The sequence below is a fragment of the Mercurialis annua genome, linkage group LG2 (genome assembly GCF_937616625.2).
Source record: "Mercurialis annua linkage group LG2, ddMerAnnu1.2, whole genome shotgun sequence".
NCBI classification, from domain to species: domain Eukaryota; kingdom Viridiplantae; phylum Streptophyta; class Magnoliopsida; order Malpighiales; family Euphorbiaceae; genus Mercurialis; species Mercurialis annua.
In genome coordinates this window covers 13,509,390-13,534,676 of record NC_065571.1, presented here as the reverse complement: position 1 = coordinate 13,534,676, position 25,287 = coordinate 13,509,390, and the positions used below count along the sequence as shown (strand labels likewise).

The 25,287-nt window shown below is 32.0% G+C and overlaps 2 protein-coding genes and 1 pseudogene across 2 annotated transcripts; all 3 read right to left on the bottom strand.

Moving 5' to 3' along the window:
- Nucleotides 1–7,099, bottom strand: part of LOC126668227 (senescence-specific cysteine protease SAG39-like) — a 37,215-nt pseudogene extending 30,116 nt beyond the window's left edge.
- A 12,082-nt stretch (nt 7,100–19,181) lies between these two features.
- LOC126669337 (senescence-specific cysteine protease SAG39-like) lies at nt 19,182–20,861 on the bottom strand. The gene is made up of 2 exons (XM_050362783.2): nt 20,438–20,861; nt 19,182–19,832 (listed from the first exon to the last, which is right to left on the bottom strand). Exons 1-2 carry the CDS (start codon nt 20,844–20,846, stop codon nt 19,240–19,242), a joined length of 1,002 nt encoding a protein of 333 aa, XP_050218740.1. The 5' UTR covers nt 20,847–20,861; the 3' UTR covers nt 19,182–19,239.
- Nucleotides 20,862–22,444: 1,583 nt separating this feature from the next.
- Nucleotides 22,445–24,194, bottom strand: LOC126669336 (senescence-specific cysteine protease SAG39-like). The gene is made up of 2 exons (XM_050362782.2): nt 23,766–24,194; nt 22,445–23,167 (listed from the first exon to the last, which is right to left on the bottom strand). The coding sequence occupies exons 1-2, from the start codon at nt 24,172–24,174 to the stop codon at nt 22,575–22,577; spliced, it is 1,002 nt and encodes a 333-aa protein (XP_050218739.1). The 5' UTR covers nt 24,175–24,194; the 3' UTR covers nt 22,445–22,574.
- Between the last annotated feature and the right edge of the window lie 1,093 nt (nt 24,195–25,287).

The window sequence follows — 25,287 nt, the reverse complement described above, 5'->3', positions numbered from 1 at the left end:
AATGAGATGAATGGTAAAACACGTGTGTGTGTATTTATATATAAGTAAATTGGAGTTAAAATATTTTAAATGCACTCAAAAAAAATATTCATCTATAAAATTTTATCCAAAAATTCAAATTTAAAATATAATACGTCATAAAATTTAAATTAAATAAAATAAGATAATAAAAAAAATATGGGATATTACATTGGAGCAGATTTTGGAGGTGAAAATCATGAAGGGAAAAGAGAAGGATGGTGGCTAGGGCTAGCTGAATATGTAGAGAAGGAAAATGAGGAATCAAATCAGCTAAAAAGGGAAAGAAATCAGAATGGTAACGGCAGAAATTAAGCCTCCTAACTGCCGTTACCAGTCTCGAACGAGACTCAGCAAAAATGCTGAGTTCTCGTTCGGGACAGCCTGGTCTCGTACGAGACCAGTGCAAAATTTGCACAGTCCCGTACGGGACAGGCACAGTCCCGTACGAGACCGTACGGGAAAACATCAGGTCTCTTACGAGACCTGGTTTAATTCCTTGGTTCAACCATTTGGTTGAACCAAGACCCAAGGAAGAAGTTTATATTTTTTTTTTAAAAACCGAACCGAAAATGAATCGAACCACAATTAATTTACGAAACTTCAAATACCCCTCAAAACACATCCGGAACCACGTCGGAAATTAACCAAAATAAATTTAAAATTTTACGGGATATTACACACACACACACAATCCTGACATCGATAGCGAAGCCAACCGATGTAACACACACACACACAATCCTGACATCGATAGCGAAGCCAACCGATGTAACACACATTCAGGCATAAGCAATTGCATAATAATTTTCAAAACTATGTGTGTGCCTTTCTATATCAAAATAATATATACATATAGTATATACATAAAACATACATCCATACAAGGCATGTAAACATATAACACCGCAACACATTTATCACACAGTATGTTAAAATATGAGACTTTACGAATAGCGAAATGTAAAAACATGTATTCACAGAAACCGTTTAACTACGGTATTACTCCGTCAATGCTCCTTAAGATAAACTCCGTTAATTCCCTTGGTCCTCCGACCCGGTAGCCCGACAACTTGTTGAATCTAGTTAGGATCAAAATATTAATTCTCTTAATTAATAAAATCCTAACTCTAGAATTAATTCTATACCATCTTAATTAAATTTAATTAATTAATTCTATCCTCCAAATAATTTCTTATTTAATAAGTTCATAACTTATTCTATTCATGTAATTTTTCTTTACTTATCTCTTTTTACACATAAAACCATTTTTCAGAAATATTCATTTAAATATTTCACTTTTCATAAATATTCTTTAATATATAAAATATATTTCTTTATATAGAATAATACTTTCCACTTCAAGGTTATTTATTTAAATTTATTAAAACAGCCTCGCATTAGCTTAAATTCCACTTTTGGTTAAAATACCAAAATACCCTCAAACTTTTCAAAATTGACCATTTAGGTCCTTTCGTAAATCAATAAATTTTAGAATCAACAAAATCATTTTATCTCAGATTATTAACTTACATACTCTGGAATATTTGGCTAACATAGCATGTAATCCCTCAATTTTGGAAAAAATACAATTTAACTCAAAAACTCTAGTTTTCGGCAAACATATCCAATTCTTTCAAAAATCATCAAAATTCTTTAAAATTCTCAAAATCATTTCACATCAGATTATACACATCAATAATCTGGAAATATGGTTAAATTACAGATTGGTCCTTTATTTTTACAAAATTATATTTTAACCCCTAAACTTTAAATTTTGACAATCAAGTCCAAATCAAACCAAATTTAATAAATCATCAACTCTCAAACTCAGAATCCCAACTATGGTTTGATCACTCCGGTCACCAAGTTCTGGTCACCGGATTCCGGCCAAGTTCCGATGAGCTTTAAAACCGTTAAAACGTTCAAGAATCATTTTTACACAATTTTAATCACCCAAAAATCAACCAATACATATTTTAATTTAATATTTTAAAAACAGCAGCCCCTAAATCCAAAATAAATTATTTTTCATGGTTTTAATAATTTAAAACCGATTAAACAATTAATAACCAAAACCGATTATTAAACCACCAAAACTCATCACTTTAACACTTTAATCTCATGAAAATTTAACCAATAAATATATTTAATTTATCAAAAACATAAATCAGCCCAGAAATTAAATTTAACTTAAATACCCACATTTTAACAATTTTTGAGTTTTAAAACAATCAAAAACCGAAACTCATCTCTTTAAACTAATTACCCACCATTTTTAACACTTTTAACCCATGAAAATCACATTTTAAAACATATATACAAATAATATTTAACATCAGCCCATAAATTAAAATTAATTTAATTTCCCATACATAAAAATTTATTAAAACCGAATATATCAAAATTATACACAAAAACCGAATTAAACACAATTAAACCACAAATTTCAACAACTAAAACACATACTTTAAGCTTAATTGAAAGCAGAAAATTAACACAAAGTTTTGAGCTAGCAATTATACCTTGATCCTACATGCAATTGTAGATTAGTAATTAGCGGGTGATTTCTAACGTTTTTCGTTAAGGAATTATTGAGAAATAACAAATAAATAATACAGCTAAGGGTAAATGGTGAGTTGAGAGCATTCAACAATGAAGGTAAAAGAAATTTTCTGGAAATGAAGTGGGGAAGAAGACTTAGAATATTTATTAGTCTAGGTAAAATTACAAGTTTGCCCTTGTGGCAATTTCGTAAATAAAAGTAACTTTTGCAATATTCGAAATTAAACTTTCTCAATAATTTTCGAATATTATTTCATGAATAATAACTTCCAAATTATTATCTCGGGACGTCTATTTTATTTTATAATGAATTTTCTTTATTAATTATGCAGTCCAATTGCAGTCCGGCTAAAATATATTTTTTCGTCCAAAAATTCTCAAATTTATTCCTTGGACTCCAAATATATTAATAAGCTTCCTCGATTATTTAAATTCTCAATTTGAATTTAAATAATACGTTTCCTTCGTCCTGGTTACCTAAATCCTGACGAACCCAGCGGTTCGATTTGAGCTGCATTGTTCTTTAAATTTCTTGAAGAGGACGTCGATAGCTTCGATTTGACATATAGATCATCGAATTCTGATGTCGGAATAGGAAGATATGAATTTTGGAAGTTCGTCATTCCAAAATTGTCATACTATTATACTTATCCAAAAATTTCCAAAATAATTTCTTATGATTTCAATATTTTTATGGGTTTCCTTAAATATTTAAATTCTCCATTTGAATTTAAATATCACTTCTTATAATTCCGATCGTCCAAATTACGACATATAGCTTAATTTAATAATTCAAAATTCCGGGTTATTACATATAGCAAGCTCGCCCGTGAGTTAAGTTATATGAAAACAAAAATGCTCAGAAAAATGGTTAATATGGAGAAATTATATGTTTGAATATTTAAAATATATATATAACAAATGATTTTATGAATCAAAAAATTAAAATGAATATTGTGTCAATACTAATAAAACTTGTAAGTTTTAGAAGTACTGATTTTAACTAATTCTATTGAACGTATTTAGCTATAACTTATTATAATTAAAAAAATAAAAGGTTTAACCAAAATATTTAATATAAAAACGCATTAAATAGAAAGGAAAATGTTTGAGATCATGTCACTTACCACACTGTCCTTGATCCTTAACACTCGTAACAGCATGTTTGTCTGTCCAATCTATTTCGGAAGGCGGATTAGTAACATTCTCATACTTAAACGCTGTTACCGCCATTATTAAACTACTCGGCTTTTTATAACTAGTCGAATAAGCTGTAAATTCTTCATTAGTTAAATCTGCAAATTAATTAATTGTAATACCCAATATATTTTAAAGTAATTAAATCGTGTCACGTGTCGCGAATTCTGATAAATTAAATAATTATGGATTTAATTTAATAGTATCAGGAATTTAGACTAATATTATTAAGCAATTTAGCGGGATTTGAGAAAAAGTTAGAAAATTAATATAAAATAAAAAATAAATCCCGTAATGGAAATTATTTCGCTAAGGTCCGTGAAATGTCTTATAGTATCTGTGGTAAAAGTTTCGGGCCAATCGGAGATCTTTTAAAATTTGGACGCCGATACGTTTTGGGCTAAATTGCAACTTTTGAAAAGTTTCAAGGACCAAAGTGTAAGTTAGCCAATTAGGCCTCATGAATAGCAATTTAAAAGATTATTGACGGAAAATAATAATTTTGAGCTAGTATTATTTATTTGGATATAAATAATACGTAAGTAATTGAGTTAAAGCGGATATTTAACCATTGGATTAAAAGGATAAGTTTAAAAGAGAAATGGTTTAAGTTAAAGAAATGAAGGATTAAAGTGGCAAGTTAACCAAGATATGTATATATATATATATATATATATATATATATAACCTTTCCTTATGAATAAGGAAAGAAGAAAGTATCCAGAAGGGGAGGAGAGTATTAGAGAAGGAAGTGACGATCAATTCGATCCGCCGCGGTTTCGCCGTTTCTCGTCCAAATCGAGCGTTCTTTATATAGATTCGTTCAGAATTCAATTCCCTATCTACCACGAGCATCAAATCGAGGTAATTTGATGGATTTTGATGTTGAAATGATAGGATTAGGGTTATTTTGTTTTTAAACGAATCAACCGAATCGTAATCACGTTTCTATTGTCGTTTTGATGAATTTGGAGTTAAGTTGTGTTAAATAGAGGTAGGAGCATGACGGAATCGAGTTTGAGCACGTCAGAATACCCGGAAATGGATTTCGGGGTGTGCGAAAGACCGCACAGAAATGTGTGCGGGCGCACACAAATGTGTGCGGGCGCATACCAGGTTGTGCGCACGCATAGAGACAGCCAACAGTTTATGCATTTTCGCCCCGTTTTGACCTAACTTCCGACTTTGAGAGTGTCGGACATTGAAAAGGAAACACGAACCCAGAAAACTTGAAATTTGGATATCGAACTTGACGTGTTCGAAATGGGTTTCGAGATTTAAAGAACCTATGATTAAAAATCAACAAACGAGAGATATAACAAGTATCTCGACTAAGTATTAGAACACGATCAAAGTTAAAAGACGTATTTAGAATAAGATCGTGATAACTTAAGTTTACAACTTAGGATTTCGATACTAAGTTTACGTTTATAAATTAAACGTACAAGTAATCTGGATAAGTAACGGACGTACCAACGAGCTACCAGGCCGACGAGCTGGAATAGCTACGATATCGAACGACGCATGGAACCTGCGTGATAGATTGATAACGTTGCGGTTTTTGGGATAAAAATTTATGTGAGTACACTTTAATTACTCGTCAATATTCATAAAGTCGCATATTTTAATATGAAAGGCTATATGAGTATATTTTTATATATTACATGTATGTTTAAAAGTGTACTATGTTATATGATTTGAAAACAATTTTTTTCCATATTATGTTATTTTGAGAATAATATAAGTATATGAAAGAAACAAATATGTTTAAATATTGGAGAAGGGTAAAGTAATATAATACAAATCGAATATCGAATAATATACAAGTATTGGATCAAATATGAATAAGGAAGTATAGTACATTCCGATATGTACTATCAAACATAATAAATACCCATACGTGCGTGTGTTATGAATGTATGCTTGTAGATTGTAATGTGTATGCTATGATCCATAAAGGATCAATACAACAAAACGTAAAACGAGAATCGTATTATGGTACAACCAAATATAAGAACTGAGATACAAGGCTGAACTTGGTAGAATTATCCCGAGACCTGTATCTCACTCATTCTCGATAATAGTCCTCAGGACTCATATAAAAATAAAATCAAGCATAATACATCGAGAATAAATGTGAGATAAGAGCAGTAATTAAGATATGATATAAGATACATCGGTTGGCGTGGCTATCGATGTCAGGTGATCGAGAACACATCGGTTGGCTTTTCTATCGATGTCAGACATGTGAAACACATCGGTTGGCTTTTCTATCGATGTCAGAAAGATAAAGTCAGAGAAACTTAATGAGAAAAACAAAGACAATCAAATTCATAATAGTAAACAAAACATGTCAAGTAAGTACGTAGTATAAACGTACATGAGATATAAGAATGAGGCAAAGGTACTAAGTACGTCTACAACATAAACGCTTAGTTTATGATACATACATGACCTATGAAAGCATGAATGAACATACGAAGTATGTTTGGAAGTAAGATCATATGAAGTATGATCCAAAAAGAATATTTTCTACATAAAGAGGTTTTCAAACATTTTCACCCTTTATGTAAAATTACTTGTAATTGTGTGTATTCACTCAGTTTTATACTGACCCCGTTGTCACTCCAATTTTTACAGGTTGAGTTAGGTACGATTTGGAGAATGAAGTTTCCGAAGTTTTAATTCTCGGAAGTAGTACGAGTCATGAGACCAAGTTATCATTCTAGCAAATCCGCAGTAGTTTAGAATGGGCAGACTCTATTTTGTAAAGCGCTTTAACTCTGATGTATGCTTCAAACATGGGTCGTGTGTATTTTGATATTATTGTGATATATGAAGTATGATTTGATTTGCAAAAAAATTGTATGTATTTTCAGGTTTGCTACGGGTTTTGGGGCTACCACTCCCATTCCCTAGAGCCGGTTGCGACTCGTGATTTTGGATCGTGACATTGATCCCTAACTCAAATGACTAATTACCCGCATCATTAAACGACTCAATGAACTCAACATTGCTCTTGAAAATATGATACCGTTTGAGTTTCTCCTGATCATCTTTATAAGTTTTTCCATATTCAGACACCCATAGCTCATGTTTTTCCGCCATTTTTGACGCATGAAGCTAGCGACAAGAAGCGAAATTGAAAAAGAAGAGAGCAATTAACAAAAATTGAATTGCCATTTTAATACTAAAACAAGTGTGTTTGATTGTGTTTGAGTGATGAGTTCTGTCTTAAATAGAGCCGAAGAGATGTTAGAAGTGAAAGATTCAAAGAGTTAATTACAGAAGTTGTATGAAAATTTTAAAGTTGTCCATGTGTTTGGTTATGAGGATTTTAAGGTTTCCAAATGTTTTTATTTTTGAAGAATTGAAGTATTAGATTATATGTGGCGATCAAAGATGAGATGGGTTAGTTGAGAGTGTTACATGTGGTGACAATTATGTGTCACGACCCGATTTCCGCCTCGAAACTCGAGCCGAGACCGGCGCTAGGGAATGGGAATGGTTGTTCCGAAACCCGTAGCAAGCCTAAAACCTCTATAAATTTTTCGCCTCCTAAATATAAATATATATCGTACATCGCGTACGACCCGTTTTCAGAAAACACCGTTAAAACATTTTTCCGTTTAACGTGGAAAACATATTCTGAAAATATTCATATAGGCGATATCGCGTTTTCAGAAATGCTGGTTGAATAACCCTAGTTATTCTGACCCACGCGCATTTTTGAAAACCGGTGCGGTGGTACAGGGACTTAGCTCACATGCCTTGCCTCGCAGGCAGCCCTGTCTCAAACCGCGCACCCGAACAATATGTTTAATAAAATATATCGAACACTTTCCTTTTCAAAGCGTTATATCAAACATATAAAAAAACATGCACAGCAGACACACAAACGTAAGGCCAGCTAAAACTACACACAGTGTCTTTGCAGACCAAAGACACGAAGCTTGGCCACCCGTAGGGGACACCATAAAACACCATATGCCTATTGAGTAGCCACTTATTAGAGCTAGACAAAGTCAGGATTCCTATCAGAGTATATAGACAGAGGAACCATGACGTGGCTACAGGCATATCGAACCTATATACACTATTGCAGCAGCTAAGAGTTTAAAGTGTTATTTACATAATAACAGAATAAGCTTCCCTGATGGAAAAGGGTGGAAGCTCGACCAGACCCGGTAGCTAGGTACCTGAAAATGATAAACAACAACGGGGTCAGAAATATAAATATTTCTGAGTGAGTAGATAGGTTTACAATTAAATACCAAAATCGCGTATATACAAAATATCGGTATATAAAAATATTACCAGTCCTCGATCCAAATGAAACCCTAATCCTGATTACGTTATAGTGCTATCATATATATAATGCATATGCACAACTCTTGTTTAATACAGGATGAGCTGTATACATATGTATCACAGCCATCTTGACTCTGTATAGGGTTGCTGGGCCGGAACTTAAATCACTGCCACCTCAGGACTACCCATTAGGTTTAAGCCGCTTTATAAGCATCTGGCTTAAAACCTAATCTCAATATGTATGCTTATAATATTTACCTCTCATCTAGTTCATTAACACCGGTGATCACACAGTCCTATTGTTGCCCAATAGATAGCTCGTTTCAGTGGATCTTCCTTGGCTAAGTTTCATACTTAGTGCGATTTATGATTTAAAAACAATTGAATACTAATATTCAAAAGTAAACAAATGAACTCACAAACACCGCTAGGTCTGGAACTTAATCCTGTGGTTGTGGTCAGACTGCTGGCTAGCTGGTCGGACTAAACACACAAAGCAAACAGGATAAAACACATCAATATATGTTTCCTATAAAATTTCTAGGTCCTTAAACCCAGATCTAGGTCAAACATATAATCATTCAAACACGTAACACTTATGGTCTGTTTTTAAAACCATATTATAAATTCTCGTTTTGAGAAAACGTTCTAACTTCACTCTAGAAGTTATTTTAGGTATCACAATACCTAAAGAAAACCATTTATAGTATAGACCTAATTGTCAAAACAATTCTCGGTCATATACTAAGTATTTAGCAAAAGCGATTGCTAAATCTTTAAAACCGTTTAAACATTGACTTTAACTCTTTTAAAGTCCATTATAAACGTTTAACTTTACTTTTAAAATCTCCTTTTAAAAGTCTTTAGGTTTAGTATATAAAACCTTTTCAATTTCTTCTAACACAAGTTATCGTTTTAAAACGTTTTCGAATTAACGAAACTATGTCAAGTTCTTAGGGCAAAAAGCCCCAAAAACAAATCCCTATCCGTCAGCGTCTCGGCACGGTGCACGATCGTGCACCTTGGGTGCATGATCGTGCACCCCAGGGCAGTGCACGATCGTGCACAATTGGTGCACGTTCGTGCACCCCAGATGGTGCACGTTCGTGCACCTTGGGTGCACGTTCGTGCACCCTCTCATGGTGCACGTTCGTGCACCAAATGGTGCACGTTCGTGCACCCGAGTGCACAGCCCCGGGAAAGTTGATTTCCCGGGCTTTCCGACGTGCTTTAACTCCATTTTTCCGCCCCTAACACGTATACACATCCCAATCTATCCATATTCACGTTCGAAACGTAAAACTAATACGTTTACGTTCGATTCGATACGGTAACCGTTTATAAACGAATATATATTCGAAATATATCGATATATATCAAAATAAACATTTAATACGGGTATACTACCTCGATTACTTGAGTAATCGTTGAAGAAATGGAGTTAGAATCGAGAAAAGATCAAGTTTGATCCGAAACCCTAGCTCGCACACGTACTGAGAGCTAAGCAGCTCCTTTTTATTTGCTGAAATGAAGAAATGGACTTGCTGTGTCCATTTCTTACAACTTATAACATATATATAGTATTGGCTAAAGTACCATTTGGTACTAGCTCAATCATGCACTTTAAACCAACTTCTAAACTAGTCGTCCGTAGCCTAAACGGAAACGATTTCCAAATTTCGTGAAAATTTTACCAAAAACCAAATAAAATATAACAAGAATAAAAATATAATTTTTATTCCCATCCGACTTATATTTTATTCATAATAAATCATTTTCGATTTATTAAGCCCGCATTGACTGCGCTTGATAAAATTTCTGCTTCCAAATTTTATCAAATTTTCACGATAACCTTTTTAAAATATTTTGCGAATATTGGCACCAAAAATATTCGCTAGGGACTTATGAATTATTCTGCACCCAATTCATAAATCCATATTCTCTCCGTTAACTATATAACTAATCAAATTTAAATTCTAAAAATTTAAATTTGCAATCCTATAGCCATATTAAAAATTTAGGGACACTTGTAAATTAAATTTATCTTTAAATTTAATTTACCTACTCCCGTCTAATAAAATATTAGACATGTGGCTATATTTTAAATCCTTAAATTTCCGGGTTATTACATTCTCTCCCCCTTATATAAATTCGTCCTCGAATTTACATATACTTACTTTTCCCTTATAATCCAAACACCACTTATACTTAATCTCACTTCATGCTTCGGAAAGCATAGCACCATCTTGTCTGGCGTTCTCAATCATATCTCTCTTCCTCGCTGTTGTTCTTATCATCTGTTTGAACTTCCATTCCGCAACAGATTATCCACTTTATATACTCCTCTTGATCCTATAATTTGTATATAATATCTTTTACTCCTTAGCTTAGCGTCTTGCAACCATTCCAAGGACTAATCTCTAGTCTTTCTTGTTAAGCGATCCAAGTAGGTTGGTATAAGTTAATACCATTTAACTTACTCCAGGGTTATCATAAAACTAGGTTACTTTTGCTAGCTTCTGATAATTCCTCTTTTAGTATACCACCTTTGTCATACATATCTTTATTTATTTTTTTTTCTTTAACTTTTCTTTTCAATCTTAATTGTTTGTTTATGGCTCATCTTATTATTGAGATGACTTTTAGTATGTTTTATGATTACTGTTTCATAACTAACCACTCATCTTTTAGTTTCCTTACGTTTCTATACCTTGTATAGAATGTCCTTTATTTACTCCTCAATCTATAGTAACTTCCTGTTACAGATTGGGTAGCTGATCTTCTCTCTTGCAGGAATGTGGTTGAATAGGTGTGGGTGTGGTTATAATCTAACTACCTCACTATGAAACACCTTCTAACGTCCTTCACAATCATCGCAAAACTATATTTCCATTACTAGTTTTCGGGATTTTCAATGTTAATTGGACTTCTTAACTTCTTCTCCATATACATATCTTCCTTGATCACAGCTAACAGTTTTCATAACTGTGCTATAGCTGTTACTATCATGTTTAATTAACTGACTATCAACTTTAGCTCCATTTTCAAAACATTTTACATTTAAAACAAAATGTTTATTAAATATTTTTCAATTTTAGTCGGCCATGCTTTACGCATTTCTGGCCCGACACTCAAAATACATGTACGCTACATGTATATTCCGTTACCAGTCAGCCTCGACTTCATAGTCATATGGCTCGGTTCTCGGAATTTATCTTTTGAAATTACTGTCTCAATACATTTTTCAAATCCTTTTTATACATATATGGAGCTTATGTTGATAATTCCAAGTTAACTAAAGTTTACACTTATTATCGTGATTACTTGCGTTTTTGACTCACTGCCAAAATTCACGCAAGTTTCACAGCATCACCTCCATCTTCAAGCATCATATACCTCCCCGTTCGTCAATCGCAACGGTTAAAACTTAGATAACCGTCCTGGGATTATCCTATCCCAAAATCAAACCAATCTAACGGTTCGATCACTAGTTACTGGGGTTTTACTATACTCTGTTAGTTTCCAGATAACATCTGAAACTTACTCCTTGAGTTCTTTATTCTCATCTCTTTCTCACTTTGATAACATTTCCATTTATGTTAATCCAAGGTTTATTATACTGTTTAAGTATATTATTTATTCATCAAATAATTAATAATTATTTATTAATGAATACCTTCATTTGACACGACTTCACAAAGTCTGTCAGTCGTTAACATAATCAACGACTCTCTTTATTCAAATCAGAACTAGTAGTGTAACTACTTGGTTCTGAGAATTAGTTTCCTTTTCATCATCTTTCTTTTAACTATTCGTTATTATTTATTAGTTAAGTGCTGAGGTTTACTCCTCTCAGACTTATGAGTTTTGGTTTATCTAACCACTCGTTTGGATTTAAGAGATATGTCTATTACTGACATCTGCTCTGTCTGTAAGACCAATCTCAGATCCATTTTAATTAAACACATGCGTATGACTTTGTTCACCGACAGTTACTTGAAGTCAAACTAACCGAGTTGTGTTTAATTAGATCCTACTCTCTCTTATCTTAATCGCAATTATCTTCTATTATCTATTCTTGAACTTCTATTTATCATAAAAGTCCATCACTAGACTTACATCTCAGTCTATTTCAGAGTAAGAATGTAAATTCTCACTTCCTACTTTTCTCAATCCTTAATAATTTCTGATGTTTCGGAATGAAACATTAGAATCCAGATCTTTATTGTATGTTATGAACAATAAAAATCGCAACATCTCATCTCCACTATCTTGTATCCTATCTTGACATTATTACAGAGTTTTCGTTTGAGTATGCTTACATTTTAAAACAAATACAGTTTGTTTTGTAAACAAATTGTTTCTCAACAATTTATTTCACAAAAATTTTGTTTAATAAACAAATGGTTTCTCAAACTAATAATTTCAAACATATGTGCATATACACATATTCACCCACATATATAAGTATATGTGTGTACCAGCTGGATTTTTCTTTAACTTTATCTCTTCAAAACTGTGAATCTAACAATTCACATTTTAAAACTTTTGTACAATTGTGGCTCAGGGTGATGACATCTCTCATCCCCAAAGAGTTGCTATACAATCCTCTTTCTCTTTGATATGCAATATACATGATGCATGTCCTAACAAAATCATTTTGTATAAATATATGGAATTCAAGTATTCCTTTTTCTATAGTGATTGTTGCAATATGCATTCATGATGCATCTGAGCACAATAATACATTCTTTTAAAACAAAACTGCAATACTCACTTGTAAGCTTCTTTCAAACTACTTCTCCGTAACATTTCAAGTTTCTTAATCCTAATAATTTATCCTCACTTTAGGATTATTATTGCTTCATATCATTTGGTTAATTATCAATAGTTATTGATTTCTATTTAAGGATGCACGTTTTTAACATCCCTAACTTGTCAATTCTCAATTCTCATTTACTTTTAATGTTTACTTATATATGTATTTCTTTTTGTTTAAGGATATGATTTATATTTGTAGTTTATGTTTTCCAATTCTAATGTGAATATTGAAAACACATAAACATACTAACTTAAACATTAAACACATAACTAAACATTACCTGACGATGATCGCGAAGACGGAAACGCCTCACGAATCATCGGGCCTTTACCTCGCCCTCCGCGGAATTTCAGTTTTCCCTTATCCTTTCCCCCTCGCGGAACAAAGTAGGGGTTGTAGTGCCTCGCGGGTCCAGAGTTTCCTATCCTAGGAAATGTAGCAGTAGGTTCTTCAGGTTTGGTGTAATAGTACGGCTGGAGGGGTATGTCATTCCTCCTCAACTTACTTTCTATCTGCTTCGCACGCCCAGCCAGATATGCTACAGAATCAGACTTTACCGCCATGAGTTCCTCGAACTCAGGCCCTAAACCTTTGACGTACCTACTTGCAACTTCCTCACCATCTCGAACTAACTCAGGTACTTCTTCACATAAACGCATAAACTCAACAGTATATGCCTCCACATTCAAGTCTTCCCTAGTGTACTTATCCATATAATCCCTTAGCCTATCCAAACTTTGGTTTTCTTGCACCTCCCACTCGCTTACGTATTCCCACGACTGATTTGGTGAGTGTCTTATTTGCTGTTGAACCCTCCTTAGATGGTCCACCTCAGCTAAGAACTCTTTTACCTTAAATCCCAGATAAGCTGATGTAGCAGTCGATTCAGACACAGAGCTATGGCTATTTCCAGTACTGTGTATGTCTTCATTCAACATTCTCTCTAATTCCTCTACTCCAATAGCATCCTCCCATATGTCCATGTCACATGCTGATGTTGAGTCAACAGCCTCTATGGGAACAGATGTATCAGGTATAACAGGCAAACCTGGTACACTATGTGGATCAGACCCCACATGCGTATGAGCTCTACTAGGCCCAGACATACTGAAACACATGAAATTTCAGCATAAGTACCGTATGTAATAGTTATAGAAAATCACATTTTCATATAGCAGGTATCAACTATTAAACCTATATGAGCAAAACATATAACAATCACACACAATTCAGAGAAAATCTAACTATTTTCTCGAACAAAAATTCAGAGGAAATCTTCGCTTTGTCCTGTGTTCAAACAGAACCATTCTCCTCAAATACTGGTCATCTGTTCTGACCATTTCGCTTCATGATTGTAACGTGTTTCCAACTTAGGAACATCTCACATGTTCCATCAGTTGTAACGTATCTCGAACACAAGAACAACTCATGTGTTCCTGATCATAACATCAATACACACTACACACATGTATAGTTGCTATCTATAGCTGAATGTATTCAATAACTGACAACTGATCAAGACATGACTCGAATCCTATGTTGCTGCAATAGTTCACTAGGAACTCTTATGACTTCTAGTACCTCTACTTAACAAATATCAGCAACAATACTTCAGACATTCAAGTCCTAAAACATTGCTCTGATACCACCTTTGTCAGGTGCGGCCATAGCCGATATGGACTCATTCCTATCCCATAGGGTGACATCCATATGTACCTATCAAAGCACGTATAAAATACGCTCCAGGGCGGAGAGCCTCACTTCGTCACACTGATCATGAGTGAGAGTTCCCTAGAATTGGGCAGGTCTCGTGAGCCCAGCTCAACCGAGTTACCTAGCACCCTTTGCTCTGATACCACCTTTGTCACGACCCGATTTCCGCCTCGAAACTCGAGCTGAGACCGGCGCTAGGGAATGGGAATGGTTGTTCCGAAACCCGTAGCAAGCCTAAAACCTCTATAAATTTTTCGCCTCCTAAATATAAATATATATCGTACATCGCGTACGACCCGTTTTCAGAAAACACCGTTAAAACATTTTTCCGTTTAACGTGGAAAACATATTCTGAAAATATTCATATAGGCGATATCGCGTTTTCAGAAATGCTGGTTGAATAACCCTAGTTATTCTGACCCACGCGCATTTTTGAAAACCGGTGCGGTGGTACAGGGACTTAGCTCACATGCCTTGCCTCGCAGGCAGCCCTGTCTCAAACCGCGCACCCGAACAATATGTTTAATAAAATATATCGAACACTTTCCTTTTCAAAGCGTTATATCAAACATATAAAAAAACATGCACAGCAGACACACAAACGTAAGGCCAGCTAAAACTACACACAGTGTCTTTGCAGACCAAAGACACGAAGCTTGGCCACCCGTAGGGGACACCATAAAACACCATATGCCTATTGAGTAGCCACTTATTAGAGCTAGACAAAGTCAGGATTCCTATCAGAGTATATAGACAGAGGAACCATGACGTGGCTACAGGCATATCGAACCTATATACACTATTGCAGCAGCTAAGAGTTTAAAGTGTTATTTACATAATAACAGAATAAGCTTCCCTGATGGAAAAGGGTGGAAGCTCGACCAGACCCGGTAGCTAGGTACCTGAAAATGATAAACAACAACGGGGTCAGAAATATAAATATTTCTGAGTGAGTAGATAGGTTTACAATTAAATACCAAAATCGCGTATATACAAAATATCGGTATATAAAAATATTACCAGTCCTCGTTCCAAATGAAACCCTAATCCTGATTACGTTATAGTGCTATCATATATATAATGCATATGCACAACTCTTGTTTAATACAGGATGAGCTGTATACATATGTATCACAGCCATCTTGACTCTGTATAGGGTTGCTGGGCCGGAACTTAAATCACTGCCACCTCAGGACTACCCATTAGGTTTAAGCCGCTTTATAAGCATCTGGCTTAAAACCTAATCTCAATATGTATGCTTATAATATTTACCTCTCATCTAGTTCATTAACACCGGTGATCACACAGTCCTATTGTTGCCCAATAGATAGCTCGTTTCAGTGGATCTTCCTTGGCTAAGTTTCATACTTAGTGCGATTTATGATTTAAAAACAATTGAATACTAATATTCAAAAGTAAACAAATGAACTCACAAACACCGCTAGGTCTGGAACTTAATCCTGTGGTTGTGGTCAGACTGCTGGCTAGCTGGTCGGACTAAACACACAAAGCAAACAGGATAAAACACATCAATATATGTTTCCTATAAAATTTCTAGGTCCTTAAACCCAGATCTAGGTCAAACATATAATCATTCAAACACATAACACTTATGGTCTGTTTTTAAAACCATATTATAAATTCTCGTTTTGAGAAAACGTTCTAACTTCACTCTAGAAGTTATTTTAGGTATCACAATACCTAAAGAAAACCATTTATAGTATAGACCTAATTGTCAAAACAATTCTCGGTCATATACTAAGTATTTAGCAAAAGCGATTGCTAAATCTTTAAAACCGTTTAAACATTGACTTTAACTCTTTTAAAGTCCATTATAAACGTTTAACTTTACTTTTAAAATCTCCTTTTAAAAGTCTTTAGGTTTAGTATATAAAACCTTTTCAATTTCTTCTAACACAAGTTATCGTTTTAAAACGTTTTCGAATTAACGAAACTATGTCAAGTTCTTAGGGCAAAAAGCCCCAAAAACAAATCCCTATCCGTCAGCGTCTCGGCACGGTGCACGATCGTGCACCTTGGGTGCATGATCGTGCACCCCAGGGCAGTGCACGATCGTGCACAATTGGTGCACGTTCGTGCACCCCAGATGGTGCACGTTCGTGCACCTTGGGTGCACGTTCGTGCACCCTCTCATGGTGCACGTTCGTGCACCAAATGGTGCACGTTCGTGCACCCGAGTGCACAGCCCCGGGAAAGTTGATTTCCCGGGCTTTCCGACGTGCTTTAACTCCATTTTTCCGCCCCTAACACGTATACACATCCCAATCTATCCATATTCACGTTCGAAACGTAAAACTAATACGTTTACGTTCGATTCGATACGGTAACTGTTTATAAACGAATATATATTCGAAATATATCGATATATATCAAAATAAACATTTAATACGGGTATACTACCTCGATTACTTGAGTAATCGTTGAAGAAATGGAGTTAGAATCGAGAAAAGATCAAGTTTGATCCGAAACCCTAGCTCGCACACGTACTGAGAGCTAAGCAGCTCCTTTTTATTTGCTGAAATGAAGAAATGGACTTGCTATGTCCATTTCTTACAACTTATAACATATATATAGTATTGGCTAAAGTACCATTTGGTACTAGCTCAATCATGCACTTTAAACCAACTTCTAAACTAGTCGTCCGTAGCCTAAACGGAAACGATTTCCAAATTTCGTGAAAATTTTACCAAAAACCAAATAAAATATAACAAGAATAAAAATATAATTTTTATTCCCATCCGACTTATATTTTATTCATAATAAATCATTTTCGATTTATTAAGCCCGCATTGACTGCGCTTGATAAAATTTCTGCTTCCAAATTTTATCAAATTTTCACGATAACCTTTTTAAAATATTTTGCGAATATTGGCACCAAAAATATTCGCTAGGGACTTATGAATTATTCTGCACCCAATTCATAAATCCATATTCTCTCCGTTAACTATATAACTAATCAAATTTAAATTCTAAAAATTTAAATTTGCAATCCTATAGCCATATTAAAAATTTAGGGACACTTGTAAATTAAATTTATCTTTAAATTTAATTTACCTACTCCCGTCTAATAAAATATTAGACACGTGGCTATATTTTAAATCCTTAAATTTCCGGGTTATTACATTATGCAAGAATATAGAGAAAGTTATGAGGATGATTTCTCAGTTTATATAGGAATTAGGTTGATGTCCGCACAATTTTTATATTATTGATATTTTATTAAATTATCAAAAAAAAAATTATGTTTATTTGAAATTTGTTTTTAAGCCTTATACTATATAATTTAATTAGTTGTTAAAAATAAAAGATTGAGTTAATTTTATTTATTTATTTAATCTAATTAATTTAAATTTGAGATCGAATGAAATTAATTAATTTATTTTTAAAAAAATTTCCTTTATTTCTATATCTTATATTAACGTAAAATTATTTCTATAACCTAGAAATAAATTTTTGTAATTTTATAATATGATACAATTTAAATTTAATAATTATATAAAACAATATTACATTTAATAACTTATAAAATTATTGATATACTAAAATTCTTTAAATTTTACAAGCATAAAATGTATAAACTTCTATTAGTTTACACTTTTGCATGGTAACTTTAATTTTAAAAAGTATTTTATTTACTAATAATTTATAAAATACATATATATTAAAAAACTCTTCAAATAATTGCCGTAAAGCGGTTTGGGCCTACAAAATGCAAAAATTGAAAATGTGAACCAACCTCTTTTGATTTTGAATATTCGATCATGTGTTACTATACACTAAAATATAAATAAGTGATATTAGATCTTCATATTTGGTTCATGAAATAGATGTGGAATGAAATAACTATTTTTTATAGAATGATTATTATTTACTTTACTTCATGGAATAGTTATTTTATGGAATTTCTATTCCATGATTTTGTGAAATAAACATTATAAAAAATTACTATTTTATTTAATGCTATTTTATTTTATGAACTAAATATGACCTATATGTATATATCTTAACATATTAAACGTAACAGAAACAATGATTTGAAAGACCCGTTTATCCAGACTTCAGAATAAATGTTTTTTAGTTGGCTCCGAACTGAGAATTGAACTAATAAATAATGACAATTCTTTCTCTAGATTTGCATTTGGTTTGTCATTAACCACACTTAAAGAAGATTAAAATTCAAAATCCATTTTATTACATGATCCATAATTTAATGACTAAATTAAAAAAAAATAGAAAAAAGTTTGGAGAAATAGAGAGTTTTGGTTCCAACTTGAAAGTTCGGGAGTTTAATACCTTACATTAGTTACTTTCTTAATCAATTTTTTTTTTCAATTAGAATGAAATGAAATGTATTAATAATAAGTCAAAGCTAACTATGAGTGCTTCAAAATAATTTGATCAAATTAAGAGTATCAACACAGTACATCTTTGTATCCAAAGGTTAACTCCATCACATTCTCGAATAGCACAGAAATAATAATTTTTTATTTCTAAAATTAATTCTCGATTGGAATACATTATTTAAGTCAATCTAAAAATATTTCTGAGAACAAAAAAAAAACACTAACTACTAACAAAGTGATAGCGAATGTTTATGCTACTGGATAAGAACAATCTGTCGCTATACCACAAAGACCGTTCTCCGATTTTACGTCTTTCTCCATTCTCACGAATCCTTTCTCTCCCCATTTTCTTCCCCATGAATTCTTGACAAGCCAATACTTTATTTCAGTTTTAGTTCTTCCATATCTCACTGCTAATACTCCATGATTTACATCACTTCCACAGCTCCCGCTGTAAATTCCACTTTTATAGAACTGAAATGTTTTTGCACCAGCATCAATTGCGACCGAGACAGGCTGATTAGCCACTGCCTTCATTAGTTCTTCCTCGTTGTTGGCCGGAACTTTTTGGTACCCGGTGATTTTAACTATCCTAGAAGTTACCGTTCTAGTGTCACACTTCCCGTCGGCTCCTTTATAAGGGTATTTCAGTTCGGTAGTGATACCGCGATTATTTATAATGAACTTGTAAGCGTCCTCCATCGAACCTCCTTCGCAACCTTTGTCTTCGCCTTTAATGTCGCAATCTACAAGCTCTTGTACGGACAGGGATTCTAATTGTTTTGTTTCTATCTTATGAAGTCCTTCTGTTGCTCCCACAGCTGAGAAAGCCCAGCAACTTCCTGCTCATACGAAATATAGCAAGCTCGCTTATAAGTTAAGTTATACGAAAACAAAAATGCTCATAAAAATAGACATGGAAAATATATATATTTCAAATGGTTTTATGAATCAAAAAATTAACATGAATATTGTGCCAATACTAATAAAACTTGTAAGTTTTAGAAGCACTGATAAAAATGGTAAATAATGAAATTATATCTTCGAATATATTGGAAAAGAGTTTCATTTTGCAATGGTTTCATGTTCGAAAATTAAAATATACCAACAGTGTCACTACTAATTAAAAAAATTATTTAATTAATTACAGTATATGATTGAAAGACTAAATTGTAAATATAACTAAATTCACCAATTTATATTAATTGCTTCTAATTTTGCTTATGTAACGATCCTTGTCACGTAAGTTATTTGATTGAATCAAGAAAAGACACATAATTCAAATGATTCGATATATATTATCTTAGCAAAATAAAATTTAATTAACTCTATTGAACGAATTTAGCTATAATTCATTATAATTAAAAAAAATAAAAAGGTTTAACCAAAATATTTAATATAAAAAGCGTTAAATAGAAAGGAAAATGTTTGAAATCATGCCACTTACCACACTGTCCTTGATCCTTAACACTCGTAACGGCATGTTTGTCTGTCCAATCTATATCAGAAGGCGGATCAGTAACATTCTCATACTTAAATGCTGTTACCGCCATTGATGAACTACTAGGCTTCTTATAACCAGTCGAAAGAGCTCTAAATTCTTCATTAGTTAAATCCGTAAATTGATTAATCCCTAACTCAAATGACTTATTACTCGCAGCATTAAACGACTCAATGAACTCAACATTGCTCTTGAAAATCTGATACCGTTTAAGTTTCTCCTGATCATCTTTATAAGTTTTTCCATATTCAGACACCCATAGCTCATGTTTTTCCGCCATTTTTGACGCATGAAGCTCGCGACAAGAAGCGAAATTGAAAAAGAAGAGAACAATTAACAAAAATTGAATTGCCATTTTAATACTAAAACAAGTGTGTTTGATTGTGTTTGAGTGATGAGTTCTGTCTTAAATAGAGCCGAAGAGATGTTAGAAGTGAAAGATTCAAAGAGTTAATTACAGAAGTTGTATGAAAATTTTAAAGTTGTCCATGTGTTTGGTTATGAGGATTTTAAGGTTTCCAAATGTTTTTATTTTTGAAGAATTGAAGTATTAGATTATATGTGGCGATCAAAGATGAGATGGGTTAGTTGAGAGTGTTACATGTGGTGACAATTATGAAAGAATATAGAGAAAGTTATGAGGATGATTTCTCAGTTTATATAGGAATTAGGTTGATGTCCGCACAATTTTTATATTATTGATATTTTATTAAATTATCAAAAAAAAATTATGTTTATTTGAAATTTGTTTTTAAGCCTTATACTATATAATTTAATTAGTTGTTAAAAATAAAATATTGAGTTAATTTTATTTATTTATTTAATCTAATTAAATTAAATTTGAGATCGAATGAAATTAATTTATTTATTTTTAAAAAAATTTCCTTTATTTCTATATCTTATATTAACGTAAAATTATTTCTATAACCTAGAAATAAATTTTTGTAATTTTATAATATGATACAATTTAAATTTAATAATTATATAAAACAATATTACATTTAATAACTTATAAAATTATTGATATACTAAAATTCTTTAAATTTTACAAGCATAAAATGTATAAACTTCTATTAGTTTACACTTTTGCATGGTAACTTTAATTTTAAAAAGTATTTTATTTACTAATAATTTATAAAATACATATATATTAAAAAAACTCTTCAAATAATTGCCGTAAAACGGTTTGGGCCTACAAAATGCAAAAATTGAAAATGTGAACCAACCTCTTTTGATTTTGAATATTCGATCATGTGTTACTATACACTAAAATATAAATAAGTGATATTAGATCTTCATATTTGGTTCATGAAATAGATGTGGAATGAAATAACTATTTTTTATAGAATGATTATTATTTACTTTACTTCATGGAATAGTTATTTTATGGAATTTCTATTCCATGATTTTGTGAAATAAACATTATAAAAAATTACTATTTTATTTAATGCTATTTTATTTTATGAACTAAATATGACCTATATGTATATATCTTAACATATTAAACGTAACAGAAACAATGATTTGAAAGACCCGTTTATCCAGACTTCAGAATAAACGTTTTTTAGTTGGCTCCGAACTGAGAATTGAACTAATAAATAATGACAATTCTTTCTCTAGATTTGCATTTGGTTTGTCATTAACCACAATTAAAGAAGATTAAAATTCAAAATCCATTTTATTACATGATCCATAATTTAATGACTAAATTAAAAAAAAATATAAAATTTTTTGGAGAAATAGAGAGTTTTGGTTCCAACTTGAAAGTTCGGGAGTTTAATACCTTACATTAGTTACTTTCTTAATCAATTTTTTTTTTTCAATTAGAATGAAATGAAATGTATTAATAATAAGTCAAAGCTAACTATGAGTGCTTCAAAATAATTTGATCAAATTAAGAGTATCAACACAGTACATCTTTGTATCCAAAGGTTAACTCCATCACATTCTCGATTAGCACAGAAATAATAATTTTTTATTTCTAAAATTAATTCTCGATTGGAATAAATGTATTTAAGTCAATCTAAAAATATTTTCGAGAACCAAAAAAAACACTAACTACTAACAATGTGATAGCGAATGTTTATGCTACTGGATAAGAACAATCTGTTGCTATACCACAAAGACCGTTCTCCGATTTTACGTCTTTCTCCATTCTCACGAATCCTTTCTCTCCCCATTTTCTTCCCCATGAATTCTTGACAAGCCAATACTTTATTTCAGTTTTAGTTCTTCCATATCCCACTGCTAATACTCCATGATTTACATCACTTCCACAGCTCCCGCTGTAAATTCCACTTTTATAGAACTGAAATGTTTTTGCACCAGCATCAATTGCGACCGAGACTGGCTGATTAGCCACTGCCTTCATTAGTTCTTCCTCGTTGTTGGCCGGAACTTTTTGGTACCCGGTGATTTTAACTATCCTAGAAGTTACCTTTCTAGTGTCACACTTCCCGTCGGCTCCTTTATAAGGGTATTTCAGTTCGGTAGTGATACCGCGATTATTTATAATGAACTTGTAAGCGTCCTCCATCGAACCTCCTTCGCAACCTTTGTCTTCGCCTTTAATGTCGCAATCTACAAGCTCTTGTACGGACAGGGATTCTAATTGTTTTGTTTCTATCTTATGAAGTCCTTCTGTTGCTCCCACAGCTGAGAAAGCCCAGCAACTTCCTGCTCATACGAAATATAGCAAGCTCGCTTATAAGTTAAGTTATATGAAAACAAAAATGCTCATAAAAATAGACATGGAAAATATATATTTTTCAAATGGTTTTATGAATCAAAAAATTAACATGAATATTGTGCCAATACTAATAAAACTTGTAAGTTTTAGAAGCACTGATAAAAATGGTAAATAATGAAATTATATCTTCGAATATATTGGAAAAGAGTTTCATTTTGCAATGGTTTCATGTTCGAAAATTAAAATATACCAACAGTGTCACTACTAATTAAAAAAATTATTTAATTAATTACAGTATATGATTGAAAGACTAAATTGTAAATATAACTAAATTCACCAATTTATATTAATTGCTTCTAATTTTGCTTATGTAACGATCCTTGTCACGTAAGTTATTTGATTGAATCAAGAAAAGACACATAATTCAAATGATTCGATATATATTATCTTAGCAAAATAAAATTTAATTAACTCTATTGAACTAATTTATTCATTATAATTAAAAAAAATAAAAAGGTTTAACCAAAATATTTAATATAAAAAGCGTTAAATAGAAAGGAAAATGTTTGAAATCATGCCACTTACCACACTGTCCTTGATCCTTAACACTCGTAACGGCATGTTTGTCTGTCCAATCTATATCAGAAGGCGGATCAGTAACATTCTCATACTTAAATGCTGTTACCGCCATTGATGAACTACTAGGCTTCTTATAACCAGTCGAAAGAGCTCTAAATTCTTCATTAGTTAAATCCGTAAATTGATTAATCCCTAACTCAAATGACTTATTACTCGCAGCATTAAACGACTCAATGAACTCAACATTGCTCTTGAAAATCTGATACCGTTTAAGTTTCTCCTGATCATCTTTATAAGTTTTTCCATATTCAGACACCCATAGCTCATGTTTTTCCGCCATTTTTGACGCATGAAGCTCGCGACAAGAAGCGAAATTGAAAAAGAAGAGAGCAATTAACAAAATTTGAATTGCCATTTTAATACTAAAACAAGTGTGTTTGATTGTGTTTGAGTGATGAGTTCTGTCTTAAATAGAGCCGAAGAGATGTTAGAAGTGAAAGATTCAAAGAGTTAATTACAGAAGTTGTATGAAAATTTTAAAGTTGTCCATGTGTTTGGTTATGAGGATTTTAAGGTTTCCAAATGTTTTTATTTTTGAAGAATTGAAGTATTAGATTATATGTGGCGATCAAAGATGAGATGGGTTAGTTGAGAGTGTTACATGTGGTGACAATTATGCAAGAATATAGAGAAAGTTATGAGGATGATTTCTCAGTTTATATAGGAATTAGGTTGATGTCCGCACAATTTTTATATTATTGATATTTTATTAAATTATCAAAAAAAAAATTATGTTTATTTGAAATTTGTTTTTAAGCCTTATACTATATAATTTAATTAGTTGTTAAAAATAAAAGATTGAGTTAATTTTATTTATTTATTTAATCTAATTAATTTAAATTTGAGATCGAATGAAATTAATTAATTTATTTTTAAAAAAATTTCCTTTATTTCTATATCTTATATTAACGTAAAATTATTTCTATAACCTAGAAATAAATTTTTGTAATTTTATAATATGATACAATTTAAATTTAATAATTATATAAAACAATATTACATTTAATAACTTATAAAATTATTGATATACTAAAATTCTTTAAATTTTACAAGCATAAAATGTATAAACTTCTATTAGTTTACACTTTTGCATGGTAACTTTAATTTTAAAAAGTATTTTATTTACTAATAATTTATAAAATACATATATATTAAAAAACTCTTCAAATAATTGCCGTAAAACGGTTTGGGCCTACAAAATGCAAAAATTGAAAATGTGAACCAACCTCTTTTGATTTTGAATATTCGATCATGTGTTACTATACACTAAAATATAAATAAGTGATATTAGATCTTCATATTTGGTTCATGAAATAGATGTGGAATGAAATAACTATTTTTTATAGAATGATTATTATTTACTTTACTTCATGGAATAGTTATTTTATGGAATTTCTATTCCATGATTTTGTGAAATAAACATTATAAAAAATTACTGTTTTATTTAATGCTATTTTATTTTATGAAC